Genomic DNA, 12,787 nt, shown 5'->3' with positions numbered 1-12,787 from the left:
CCCCACGCCCAAATTTTGGAATCTGAACGTCGAGCCTGAACCGCATCGACGCAGCGCAAACACAGTCACCCAGCTTTTCTCGTAAAGTCTTCGGATAATTCATATACACGATGCCAGATCGTCAATTCAACCTCACTGTCCTAATCTCAGGCAATGGCTCAAACCTCCAAGCCCTCATTGACGCATGTGCATCCGGCGCCCTCCCTAACACGCGCATAACACATGTTATATCAAAGTATGTCGGCCTCTAAGCAAGATTCCTCGATAAAAAGCCTAATATACCCGCAGTCGCAAAGCAGCATACGGTCTCGAACGCGCCAACAAAGCCTCGATACCAACAACCTATCACAATCTCGTTTCCTACAAAAAGAAACACACAGACGACAAGGCCCGCGAAGAGTACGACGGCGATCTTGCAAAAATCATTCTACATGGGCAACACCCACGCCCTGACCTTATCGTTTGCGCAGGTTGGATGCACATCGTCACCACTGCCTTCCTTTCACCCATTGCCGAAGCCGGTATCAAGATAATAAACCTACATCCCGCTCTGCCGGGGGAGTTTGCTGGTGCGAAAGCAATCGAGCGTGCGTGGACGGCGGGTAAAGAGGACGGGTTGAAGAGAACTGGCGTTATGATACATGAGGTCATTGCGGAAGTTGATGCTGGAGACGCGATCGTTACACAAGAGGTAGAATTGAAAGAGGGAGAGACACTGGATGGTTTAGAGGAGAGGATTCATGCGGTTGAGCACGGGTTGATTGTTGAGGGAACAAGAAGGGTGCTTGGGGGTTTGGGGAACAAATCATGAGGAGGAATGGTCGTGGGTGCGATGAGTCAAAGATAGGATGTTATGATACCCAAAATGGATGATATGGACACATGTGTGAGCCAGGTGTGATGGGTTTTATGCATGAGGACTTATGCAATAGAAATCAAAGGATTATCGTGCGAGATTTTAGGAGTTGTCATCTTACTAACGTCATGAATTATGTGCAGCTAATACGAGTAGTCAGGTTCGAAAGTCACGAGCTTATGGCTACGTCAGATTGTGGCCATACTCTACGATTTCATGCTCCTGTCACTTCTGAAAGGAAGGATGAGAATCTGAAGAGGACAAGAGTAGAGAAGGAAGTTATTGCAATACAATCGGATAGTTGAGTTAGATTAGCTATACCCGAAACATTCTATTCAAGTCTAACTACCCCCGCTACGTACTAAACTCGACTCAATATGAATTGCCGAGGAGGTCCTCGGAAATGTGGTACAAGCCGCTTCACTAAGTGAGTTTTGGATGTCCTGGGTACTCAGACCACCATGATGCACAGACTTAGTTCGAGGTAGTATAAGCTTGGGGTCTAATCACAACAGCTTTCTTGGAAATCATATTTTGCTCGAGTATGTCCGGTATTGAGCGGATGATGCGGTCGTCTGTAGGGAGCATCGGTTTGTATAGCTTTTAATCGGCAACAAACCCTAGAAGGTGCAGCAAGCTACTTCGCGAAAACAGGGTATTTTTTGTGTTGTCCGATCGTGGATTGGACACTCGAAAGGACCTATGTGCCGTGAGAGCTTGTCGCTATATTTCCATCATCTACATATTCGAGTGCTTTCATGCTGCGACTGTCTAATCATCCTTCTTGAGATAGTTGACCAAGTCGACCATTTCAGATTGCGACATGGCGGAACTCATAGCTCGATATGCTTCGTACAGAATCCAGAGGGGGAAGACGACCCACAAGCCATTGAAGAATGCAAGGTACAGCCAACTGCTGCGTGTTAGTCAAGAACCACTACTCCCAAGCTATACGGTGTACGGGATTGGCAGCTGACACGGGCCGAAGGAACACGCCAGATTCGGCGTGATTACATATACAGCTTGCATGTTTTGTGCGTTGTTGTGTTGAGTTGTGTGGTCGTGGTCGAGAGATGAGAAGTGGGTCCGCGGGAGATGGCGCACCGGACAGCGCATATGCAGGACCAGCACATCACTGCTCTTAGACCAGGAACGACACATTCAACGCATGTGAAAGTGTTCACTTTGTGTGCGGATTCGTAGGTGAACGCACATGAAGAAGACGAAATGGACGGTTGCAGCTGTTCAATGGACCAGAGGTGCGACGCAATCCTCCCACAACTGTCCAAGAAGACGTGACCGTGAAGAATGGAGAATACACAACGAATGTGAACCATGAACTTACAGATACATCCAATTGCTTGTGTCGAGATTGGGGCTTCCAGTCAGCCACTCAGGCGCGAAAGTCATCCAGCCTAATGTAGCGGTGAACCACGTGTCAGCCACATACTCGCAACAACGCAGTGTTGTCTCATCTCAACAATCCTCGGGCCGGGCCCACATCTCGCTTCACCAATTGTAACAGCTTCCACAACTTGCACATACTCCGCATTAACGGGAACAAAGTAATGAAAGTGTTTGTGACTCACCTCCGTATATCTCCCCTGTGGCCAGTACTATCATCCAGAACCACTTCTTCAACACACCTTTCTTCTCATCTTTCGAGAGAAGATAGCAGATCCAACATGCCAACGGGCCCGCAACAAAAACAGTCAGTATCTCGAGAGCCACAACCGTTAGATCCGTACCTCCCCATCGCTTGTCCGCTTTGGCATACTCCTGCCACAACCGACTCAATGGACCCGTCCCATAGTTCGCTCCATAAAGAAGATCTTGCCTGCCGAGCCAATATACGTCTGGAGGTGTGAAGAGCGTGACTTGAGGGTGGTTGCGAGATGCGGCAGAGAAAGAGGTGGGAAGCGAATACGTAACGAAGAAGCAATTCCAGAGGAAGGAGCCTTCGAATACAAAGTGGATGAGAGCGTCGAAAAGATGCCAGATGAAGAGTACGCGTATCTTGAGGGAAGTCGTCTTCGGCAGGACTTTTATCGAAGCACCATAAGCGCCACCGAGCAGAGCGAGTACAGCTAAGAGCGATATCACGGTCGTAGCGTCGACTTCCGGACCTGAGCGGGGAACAGGCGGCGGTATAACGGGCGGCGGCGGAGGCACTTTCTTGCTACCGAAGAAAGACATCGTGACACGTTAAAACGACGAACACGGGACCACGTTGCGGCTCGGCTGGGACACAACTCGCTTGTGTTGTGGATGAATACGCGCTCGGATGCGGCTGTAGAAGATGATTCAGGGTCCCAGGGACGCTAACGAGCTTAGACCATGGTCACATGGCTGGGGAAGTCACGATCCAGAACCAATAGCTTCACAATCGGCGGTAGAAGGCATGCTCACGAGGTGCACCAAGGTGGATACATCGTGAGATTAGGGTAAGCGTTTTATGACATGTTTTTGCATTTACTGCTATATAGGGTCATAGGTCCACGTTTTCCGACAGCTTTCAACGCTGATCTACCCGACCCAAGCAACAATGAGATTTCCAACGCCATATACGAACGAACGAGATATCGCACAATTGATATTACAGTCGACACAATTTAGACAACGACATTCTCGCATTCTTTGCCGCTCCTACCGCCTATGTACGAGGATTCGGATCAACGAGTCCTATGGATGATGAGAAAAGCGCTCCAAAATGCAAAACCGTCCCAAGCTTTTGCGAACCCGCAGATCAGGAGTGACCGTCAATAAACGCCGAAACCAGAGTGGGGTTGCTCATAGAGCATTACAACACCAATCTATGGTATGAGGAAGGATGAGGAAAGAATAAAGATGTTGGAGGAACGCCATAATGGGACCCAATGTACGCCGATGGAAAAGACATGCAAGAAAGCCAACAGGAAGATGCTGCAAAGGAGCCGTCCGGATTATGCTGGATGAAACGATCGTCTCTAACAAGACGTCGCGAGGAACGCTAATCGCTGGCCCACAACGTTTCGTACCGTAGTGAAGAAGATTCGTGAGCGCTCAGTTGCCGGCAGACCAGGAACATCCGCTCCACTCGTCCATCAGTCAGGTCGTAAGCGTACTTCGTGTCCAAAGAGATTCGTTACGCGGGAAAAGCAAGTATTCCGCAATTTCAGGTAATGCAGTGACTTCTTAAACGCAAGCCTGGGGTGTATGGCTACGCTCGATGAAGACGCCGCTTGGCATACTGTAGCCGTACTGATATTGAGGGGTGTATTGATCCTCGGGTGAGTAGCCGGTAAGAGGCCCAGACGAGGGTTGATGAGAGACAAAGGGTGATGAGCTTCGAGGGGTGACAAGGTCACTCGCGCCGTCAACCATGAGGGGCATGGCAGGCGATGGAGGACTGCTTGTAGCCGAAGACTGATTGCTTCCAGTAGTGTGGGTGAGCACGTAATCCTGGGCTCCGTCGCCATGTGCGTTCTTTGTCGAAGGCGTAGTGACGTTAGGAGAAGTTTTACCAGTGGGTGTGCCAAACTGGATGCGAGTCAGTTTCCGTCTAGGCCAAGCTACCAGGGTGCTGAGGTGGAGGTTGAGAACGTACAAAGCAGAACTTCTGGATCAACTCGTTGTACTCGGCAGACTCAAGATCGGGCTTCTCAAGCGTCAGAGAGTCGGGGCGAGTACCAGGGATAGGGGCAGTAGAAGCAGGCGCCTTGACAGCGGGGGCCGGGCGGTCGAAGTAACCGTTGTTCATCTTGCCGTGGGTGTTTACCTTGAGTCCGCTGCGGTCACCAAGTGCCGTCTGGGCAGTGGAAAGAGCAGCCGACAGGGAGGCACCGAAGTCATAGCGAGAGGCAAAAGCCTGAGCGACTTGTGGACGAGATGAGGTCTGGGCTGTGTAGATGCTGCTACGCTTACTCCTAGGCTTGAGCTTGATCGACGAGTTGGGTGATTCAGCAATGATGGCACGGCCGCTACCAAACTGAAACCTGGTCTCGTTGTCGTGACCAAAGTCGTCGTCGAAAGAAGCAGCAGGCATGGAACGTGGGCGGGGAGCCAAAGGTGAGTGTCGGCTACGAGGAACAGCGCCGAGACTGGCAGTCGGGCGCTTACTCTCACGCTGCTTGATCTTCTTTGAGAAGTCAACCTGGTAGTTCATCGAGTTGTTGTTGTCCCAGTACTCTTGGCCGTTAACCTGGTACCGAACACACAGTAGCAGAGTCTTGGATTCGAGGTTTGCCTGGTCAGCCAACCTGATATTGAAGTTGAATCGGTCGTAACCGTCCTCCTTCTGCTTCTTGCGAACATCCTGGTTGAACTCAGCAACCACCTCCGAGGTGGTCTTCCAGTAGTCTAATGTGAATCGAGCCACAACAAATTTGTGGAAGGAGAGGTTGGCTACTGCGATGTTGCCGACCAGCGTCTGGTGATCGGAGGCAAGGAAGATTCGCTCCACGCGAACAGGTGCTGTTTGCCTCTCATATGTCTCTTGTGTAGGGAAGTTCATCAGCTTGATCTCCCATTCAGGTGTCTTGGAGCGCGAGTCTTCGCCGAAGGGATACTCGCTTTCACTGTCGTAAGTCTCAACGGGGGATGAGCCTGCACTGACAGCGATGGGCCGATCAACCTGGAGGAAATGCCTAACCTGCTCAATGTCCTCGTTGAAGTGGACTGCTTTGGAGTAGGTTGGGGTACCAGGCATGCTTGAAGGGCGGCGGCGGGACGGGGGTCGAAGAGCAGGCTTGACGAGCTCGCCAGACTTCTTGCGCAGTAGCGGCGGTTTTATCCGCAGCTCCTCGTCCTCGGCATCGCTGCCATCTGATGAGCTGACGATTGTTTCAGTGTTGATGGGATGGATCATGTGTTGTGAAAGCATGATCTCGCTAGAGGACCGCGAGTGTGCAATCTTGCGTGCTTCGGCGGATAGTGTGCGCGCCACAGTGACAGGAGGTTGTGGCCTTGCCTGCTTTACGTTCTCCGTTGTTTCGCGAGTAGGCGAAGGTATCCGTTTCTGGTCAATGTGCTGGAGTGCCTGTTGGAGTTCACGTAGGTCTCCGATGCTACGACCGCGCTCTTCATCGTCCGAGGAATCAGGAGGAGTCGTGATCGCACCTGACGGAATCAGAAGATCGTTCACAGGAGGAGGAGACGGACGGAGGCTACCATTAGTTGAAGGTCCATGGCGGCTAGCGTCAGACTTGATGTCTACGCTTCCAGTTCCTTGTTGGCCGTTTGCGGCGGTGTTGTCGTTGGTGACAGAGGACGGCGACCGACGCGACTTGGCCAGGTATGAGGTTGATGAGACGGAGCGGGGCAGCGAGGGGCGTTGCGATGTGGCTGGCGAGCGGGGAGCCTGGTCGACATAGGAGTGGTTCCGGCTCAGGGTGGGACTGTTAGTCTTGGATGAGGCCGGCGACCGCTGGGAAGGGGGAGTGTAAGGCATTCGGTCGGCTTCGCGGGGGAGCGGGTCGAATGTGTGGTGGTGGAGTGGCTTCAATGTGTAGAGAGCATTAAAAGAATTACTGTAACGAGGAGTCTGCGAAGGAACGTAAGCGAGAGCACCACAACGAAGAGACTGACAGAGTCCCGTGCCACAGCAGCTTGATGCGATGCGAGCCACTGGATGTAGTCGTGGGGCGGGCTAGCTTACAGATATAGGTGAAGGAACGGCTTGCAAAGCTCGCTCTGGGAAGAAGCGGGTAGGGAAGGTTGCGACGTAGGCGGTCACAGCTAGCAAAAGCTGCAATGACGTCGGAATTGGCGGATGGGCTCGATCTGGGGGAGAATCGAGACGATGGTGAGGCTTTCGAAGGACCGAAAGTGTGCAGTATGGATGCGAGGCCGGTGGCTTCCGTATAAGCAAGCAGCGGGCGCTCGTACGATATAGCACTGGGAAGGAACCGTGGGCGAGGCGGTGGTGGAGTGAAGAGGCAGATGGGCCGTGTGTCAAACCAAGATGCACTCGTTGGCTGCAGCAGTCCTATTAAGAGGGTCTTCTGGCTGCAATGGGCCCGACAAGTGTTGAAGAGGAGGGATGGAGAAGAGTGTTGAGGGCGGTAGCGCTGAAGAAGCGTGCAGGGCCGCGACTATTGGGGAATCGTTGAACCAGGATGGTAGCGAAATCGAGGCCTCAAGCTTGGACGCAGGCAGGGGGGGCAGACCAGGAGCTGCAGCACCAATGCACAGGTGGGTCAAGGCCTTTTAGCTCAACCCCAACAGACCGGGGCACCACCAAGGATTTTCACCACGCAGCCAAGCGGCAGCAACCGGTTCTGACTACTGCTGCGAGAGGCCAACGGGAGCGGAGACAGGCGGTGCGTCGTACGCTGGGGGGGCGAAGAGAGGCAGGCCGACGGCGGCGGCTGCGACAAGAGGTACTTTGGGGTACGCCGACTACCTGGACTGCCTGGACTACCTGACTGTGCTATCGTATTGTAGTGGCGTCCAGGCGGGATTAGCAGATGATTCATGTTCTTTATCTCCCGACAACAAGCGAACGCGGCCTTGTCTGGCTGGCGCTGGCACGGCCACAGCTCGAAACGGTGCAACAGCGCGCTGCTGTTCTGCTCACCCACGCGTAGGCGGCCGGCTCTATTACTCACTCGCTGTCGCAGCCATATCGTACATGTCCGCCGCTGTTCGCTCGGATGCCGATGCCGCGCGCCTTCTCTCTACTCTACTGCATCAACCCAGCAAGTAGACATGGCCTGACAACAATAACAACAAGGCCGAGCAAACAGCCGTGGTGAACATCGTATTCAGCACTCGCAACTCAATCACTCGATCTGAGGTCAAACCGCATCGGCTCGGATGGGTTCGTAATTTGCCAGCCGTTGCCAGGCAATCGCTGGTCTCAGAAGCAAGCAACAACGCTCAAGCCATGCGAACAGGGCCCTCAGCGACATTGCGTGCACGTGCCATGTTCAAGCGAGGCTGTGATGTCATTGTTATCGCAACGAACCGTTTAACTTCCAAACGCTCGTCATTCCCACGCTTTCTACACATTCCAACGCTGCAATGCCGCAAAATCCTCAGGAGAAGCACGTCGCGGTACCTGAAGCCATCGGAGCGATAAGGGTGCGGCTTGACAATCCGCCCGCCCTCCCATGAAAATTTCCCCTCCGCGACGCTCAACACAGCGAGATCGCCGGTGCCGCTTGCCGTTTGAGAAAGGGCGGTCGGGCCAATGCCAATCAAATATCGCAGGAGAAGGGGAGGCCTAGTCGCCATCCCAGTCGCAGTTCACTGGCCCCTGCGGCGAGTGGCTGACTGCAAGCGACCTCTCATGATATCTCTGTAAGCATTGTTGTTGTTACGATTGCCTCGCCGTCCACCGTGCTCTGCTGCAGCCCATGGGACTACATCAGTACCCCATCTTCGTCATCTTGACAACGGCGGGGCTCTGCTCGGACATCTTGCAGCTGTCGCGCGACAAACTGAAACCGCGTCGCTGCGGCATCGCTGACCCGACCGGTTCGGCATGGCCATCTCGAAACATATGCCATTGGCTCTCTCTAACAGACCGGCTTCACAGCTTCCCCGCATTATCACCACCGGCCCAGTCGAGCCTCGTATGCAGCTAAGCCCATCGCAAAAGCATGTACGTGTCGTGGATGAGCTGATCTCCTGCAACACATGTCCGCGCAAAGGGTTCCTTAATCTGGCGCGCCTACGCGTGGCCGTTGGAGCTGTCCATCGTTCATGGGCTGACACGCTGAGTACAGGCGGCTCGCCTCAAACCCGACGCGACGCTGCACTGCAGTGGCTGAGCGCCTAATTTGTTTTGGCAACCCTCCAGTGCACTGACAGATTAAGCCTCGCCCCGCTAACTTTCTGACAACCACGGTTCTTATCTTGCTGGAGATTGCTCTATTGAAAGCTAACACTGGCCAAACCTTGACTGTAATCAGACGTGGGCAAGGCGGAATACGGGTCGCGGCGCAATTACAGAAACCTACTGCACGAAAGCAGGCTTCTCGCCAGGCCCTTTGTCGGAGATCAAGATTTCCATGCTGCTCGCAAGGTTATTTCGACAATTTCGATCCTGCCCAGCTTGAAACGTTGCCTTCGGAAGGTCGCGACGTAGCGAAGCTGGCCAGAACGAGGCCCACCGGGCACGCTAGCCCCCATGCTGACCAGCGCCCTGGCGTGATCCACTTGGCGTCATGTCAGACTGCTGCTCCCATCTGGCAGAATCCGAGAGTTCCCTCCACTCAGCTTCCGCGGAATAACCCCCTCTACTCACCGCCCGACAGGGTCCGAGCCATGTTATCATCGATTTACTCCAGTTTGTCGATCTCCGCACGCTCATCGAGCGGGGCATGGCCCAGTTCCGCCTCATACTAACCCGCTTTCCGATGTACTCCGCGACATCATGATCGCGAGAATACCACGGAGCATGAGCAGCGCATTGCTGAGCACGACTCTTTCTGTATCACATTAAACAAGTATTGATGTATTAAACGCTTCATACCTGCCGAAGGATGTGAAGCAAATTACTTCCGCCTTCGTCTCGCTCCTAGAATCGACGACTCCTGGAGTGCCCCACGCGGCTCTGAATGGATGCAGGCCCGCAGCCGCACACTGGTTCACTACTAAAAAATGCACTTTCGCCGTCATATCAAGCGGGTCCAAAGTCTGGTGGGTTTGCTGGTCTGTCAAGCGAGACGTCACTCAATCGCAGGACCAACCTGATGGGATTATTATCGTGGTACGCGACAGACATGTCCACAAAGAAACCGAATGGAATTCCCCGATGATTTTCTCTGTGCTCAACAGATGAGCAACGCAGATCTACTAGGAAATACTCCGTGCGAAAACGGGGCTGTCGGTGCTTTGCTGGGCGCGTAACGCCAGATTGCCTTGTTGCCAACTTTCAATAACGCTGCCCAAGGCCGGATACAGCGAAGCGATTAGGTTCCAGTGTCCACTTGTCAGAATATTATTCACGACAACGACCATTGAGAGCAATGCCACGTACCATCTGGCATGTCACGGACCGCAAGAACTAAGAATGGCATCCCCACACAAACGGCAATTTGCTTTGAATACCGACTGCTTAGCAAGATCACGATGCGTGACGTCAAATTTCACCTTCCGGATGACTCTTGCAAAAGAAAAACTGGATATCCCACTCATTTTCGCCTGCCGCGCGCAGGAATACCCTACCCATCAATACTGCAACGCCGATGTTTTGTCAGCGCCTGTCCTTGACAGCCCTTCACCGCTACTTGACCGTCCATTTTCATTGTTGCAAACTTCACATCCACTCAGAGTTCTGCTTGTTATTGGACGTTCTTCCAAATGCGGATACAGGCAGAGTCTCATGACTTCGAGTCAAGCAAGGTAAAGAGCCGTCGCATCCGTGCAGAGGGATGTGGCAGACGTCTCCCCGTCTGTGCCCCACCCCACGATCTTTGAACTTCCGGGCCGAAAACACTAAGCTATCCACCGACAAAACTTCCAGCAAAGGACCGATGATGATCGTGATCGCCAACTTTGTTCGCACTTCGCAAGTCGCGGACGGCACCAATATCGATGGCCTGACAATCTCGGGTGAACCGGGCGTAGCACATTATGAGATTTACGATATGATCGCATTTCACAGTTTGATGTTTGATATTCGCCGACGACAACGGTACCAAATCGAGCTACTTGACGTGTGGACTCTGGCTCCGATGCTCGATTTCCTGTATTAGAGCTGCGAACGTTGTGCACGTGGCAGCAACACACCTGAACAGTCGCTGATCCGTTTTGGTCGACTGTGGGAACGACGTCTTCTACCAAACACTCTCACATAGCTGTACCTACAGCGACGTGCCATTTGTACGGAGCACAGGTTCCGACCAGTCGAACTAGAAGTCGGAGACATTGAATATGCAGGGCAGAGGTTCGACATCATCGTGCGCGTACAGTAGTCTTAAGCCCCCTTCTACATCTGTTCGATCTACAGGCTACATAATCCTTCAAACGCACACATCATCGTTCCATACATACTACGACACCATCAGGATCTGTTATCAGGAGTTTGGAACGATGACCTGGAAGATTGCTCCTTCCCTTAGTGGCCTTAGCTGGGCTGCCCAAATTCCGGGTGGCTTATGCTGTACGACAGAATACTATCTGGGGGTTTTGTCAGCCAGTAGAAGGAACCTCTAACATGAGACCAAACTCGTTGCGCGACAGCTCGGCGATAACACCAACACCATCAGAGGTTCAGATCGCGGGGTAGGTCGCAGCCACAGATTAGAGATGATACCCATACAGCATGATCCGTCCTGATTAGATTCTTTTGAGCAGGTTCTTGCGGAATGCGGCGTCAGAAATCTTGAAAGCAGACACTCATTCCTCCCGTCCTGATAACGGCTATCTCGGCATCATTACATTACGCGAAGCATATCAGATTGTTCTAGCCCTCCTCGTCTGACATTCCTCATGTTATCCTATCCGTGCAGCTTCCACCTCCGTAGTCGTACGTCCGAAAATACGCGCTACTACATACCTCACCTGATAATTCTTAAATATGCGGTTTCATTCCCATCATCCTGTCATTTTACCTGCCATACGCGTGCACACGGTCGCAGATAACGCCCGTAAGCCCAGACTTGGAAGTCCAGTGCAGTTTCGCCTGTCCGATGTTGCATGTACACAACGTGCCCAGGTGTTACATCTGCAGGATCAATGCATGCAATCCCCTCTCTCTCAACAAAAGCACCCCGCCCCAGTCGGCTGCCCTCCATACATTTGACGCATGTATGTACTTTATACGGGTTGCCTCCTCTGACCGAGATTGCACAAACGGTGTAATGCTTGCAGATGAGTTGCCGTACGGCGGCAATGTTCATAACATGAAGAGAGGGTGTGAAGATGGTCGGCGATAGGCCGAACGGTGAGTAGATGCGGGGTCAAGCGTTCTGTACTCGAAATGTGTGTGGAGTACGCTGCCGTGCCGACGGTGGAGTAGATCTCACATTAGCGGGTAAGTTGTCTTGGACGTGATATGGAAAATCATCGCGTGCTTCTAACAGCGTTGTCCTACTCTTATTCAGACTTCCATTCCAAGCTGCATAGTCATCCTAATTACATGCGACGATCAACAAGCAACCGTGTTACTATCTGTCCAAGTAGCGAATTCCTATCTCTGACCCCTTCGCAGCTTCATTGCGTACACAAGCAAGCCATTGCACGCCTGCACTAATTTCCGTGCCAGACCGCTGGACACAAACATTCTGCGAACTGTGGCGAGTGCAGCGGGAAGGATTCGCTCAACGAACAAGGGGTGCTTCGGCGCTTACTGACAAACCCCGAGCGTGGCGTGCGACATACCATATCTGTTATAACTATTGTTGAAAATTTTCGCAGACTTCGCAAGCAATCCAAGACTGAATAGGATGACATGGTGTTGTTGTGATTTTCGCCATTATCGCTCCGAGAAGGAGTGTGGAGAAGAAAGTTCATGCCCCGCGATAGTGATCAACAAAGTTCTCTATGGCTGGCTACATCCCTGTCGACATCGAAGCGAGCCAGAGGGGCAGAGTTTTTGCGTCAACAGAAAGTGAGGCTAGGACGTGATAAGACTAGTGCGTGAGGCTGCGATATTCTTAGCAACTCGCACGAATCCGTTTTCCATCACCAATCCACATCACAGGTTGCCATGATGAAGCATCGCTACAATGCGTTGCACGTTTCACTTTTCGCAACATTACAAATCAGATCCGACGTCGGCAGACAGAAGCAACACGACACACCAAGCCATCTAAACGCTAAACAAGCACCCCAGATATGTACGATATCAGTCGAATGAGAATCTCACCGTTGTTGAGCCGCAACGGTGTGTATGTGGCTTACCCTATCATCAACACATCCTTGCCTTGGCTACAACATCTTCCGGGGCGGCAAAATCCCAACAAACAAACCATTGCGCTTATCTCCCCACCACTTCTTTCG

The 12,787-nt window shown here is 52.6% G+C and overlaps 3 protein-coding genes across 3 annotated transcripts; 1 reads left to right on the top strand and 2 right to left on the bottom strand.

The window, feature by feature from the left end:
- Positions 1 to 110: 110 nt before the first annotated feature.
- Positions 111 to 811, top strand: J4E82_005711 (uncharacterized protein; the record flags this gene model as incomplete). Its single annotated transcript, XM_051731972.1, has 2 exons — positions 111 to 235; positions 289 to 811. 2 exons carry the CDS (start codon positions 111 to 113, stop codon positions 809 to 811), a joined length of 648 nt encoding a protein of 215 aa, XP_051588221.1.
- Positions 812 to 1,627: 816 nt separating this feature from the next.
- On the bottom strand, positions 1,628 to 3,052 carry J4E82_005710 (uncharacterized protein; the record flags this gene model as incomplete). Its single annotated transcript, XM_051731971.1, has 3 exons — positions 1,628 to 1,769; positions 2,202 to 2,271; positions 2,446 to 3,052. The coding sequence occupies 3 exons, from the start codon at positions 3,050 to 3,052 to the stop codon at positions 1,628 to 1,630; spliced, it is 819 nt and encodes a 272-aa protein (XP_051588220.1).
- Positions 3,053 to 4,030: 978 nt separating this feature from the next.
- On the bottom strand, positions 4,031 to 6,284 carry J4E82_005709 (uncharacterized protein; the record flags this gene model as incomplete). The annotated part of the gene is made up of 2 exons (XM_051731970.1): positions 4,031 to 4,375; positions 4,443 to 6,284. The coding sequence occupies 2 exons, from the start codon at positions 6,282 to 6,284 to the stop codon at positions 4,031 to 4,033; spliced, it is 2,187 nt and encodes a 728-aa protein (XP_051588219.1).
- Positions 6,285 to 12,787: the final 6,503 nt, after the last annotated feature.

This window comes from Alternaria postmessia (assembly GCF_024291825.1).
Source record: "Alternaria postmessia strain BMP 2775 chromosome Unknown scaffold_31, whole genome shotgun sequence".
NCBI lineage: Eukaryota > Fungi > Ascomycota > Dothideomycetes > Pleosporales > Pleosporaceae > Alternaria > Alternaria postmessia.
This window is presented reverse-complemented; position numbering and strand designations above follow the sequence as displayed.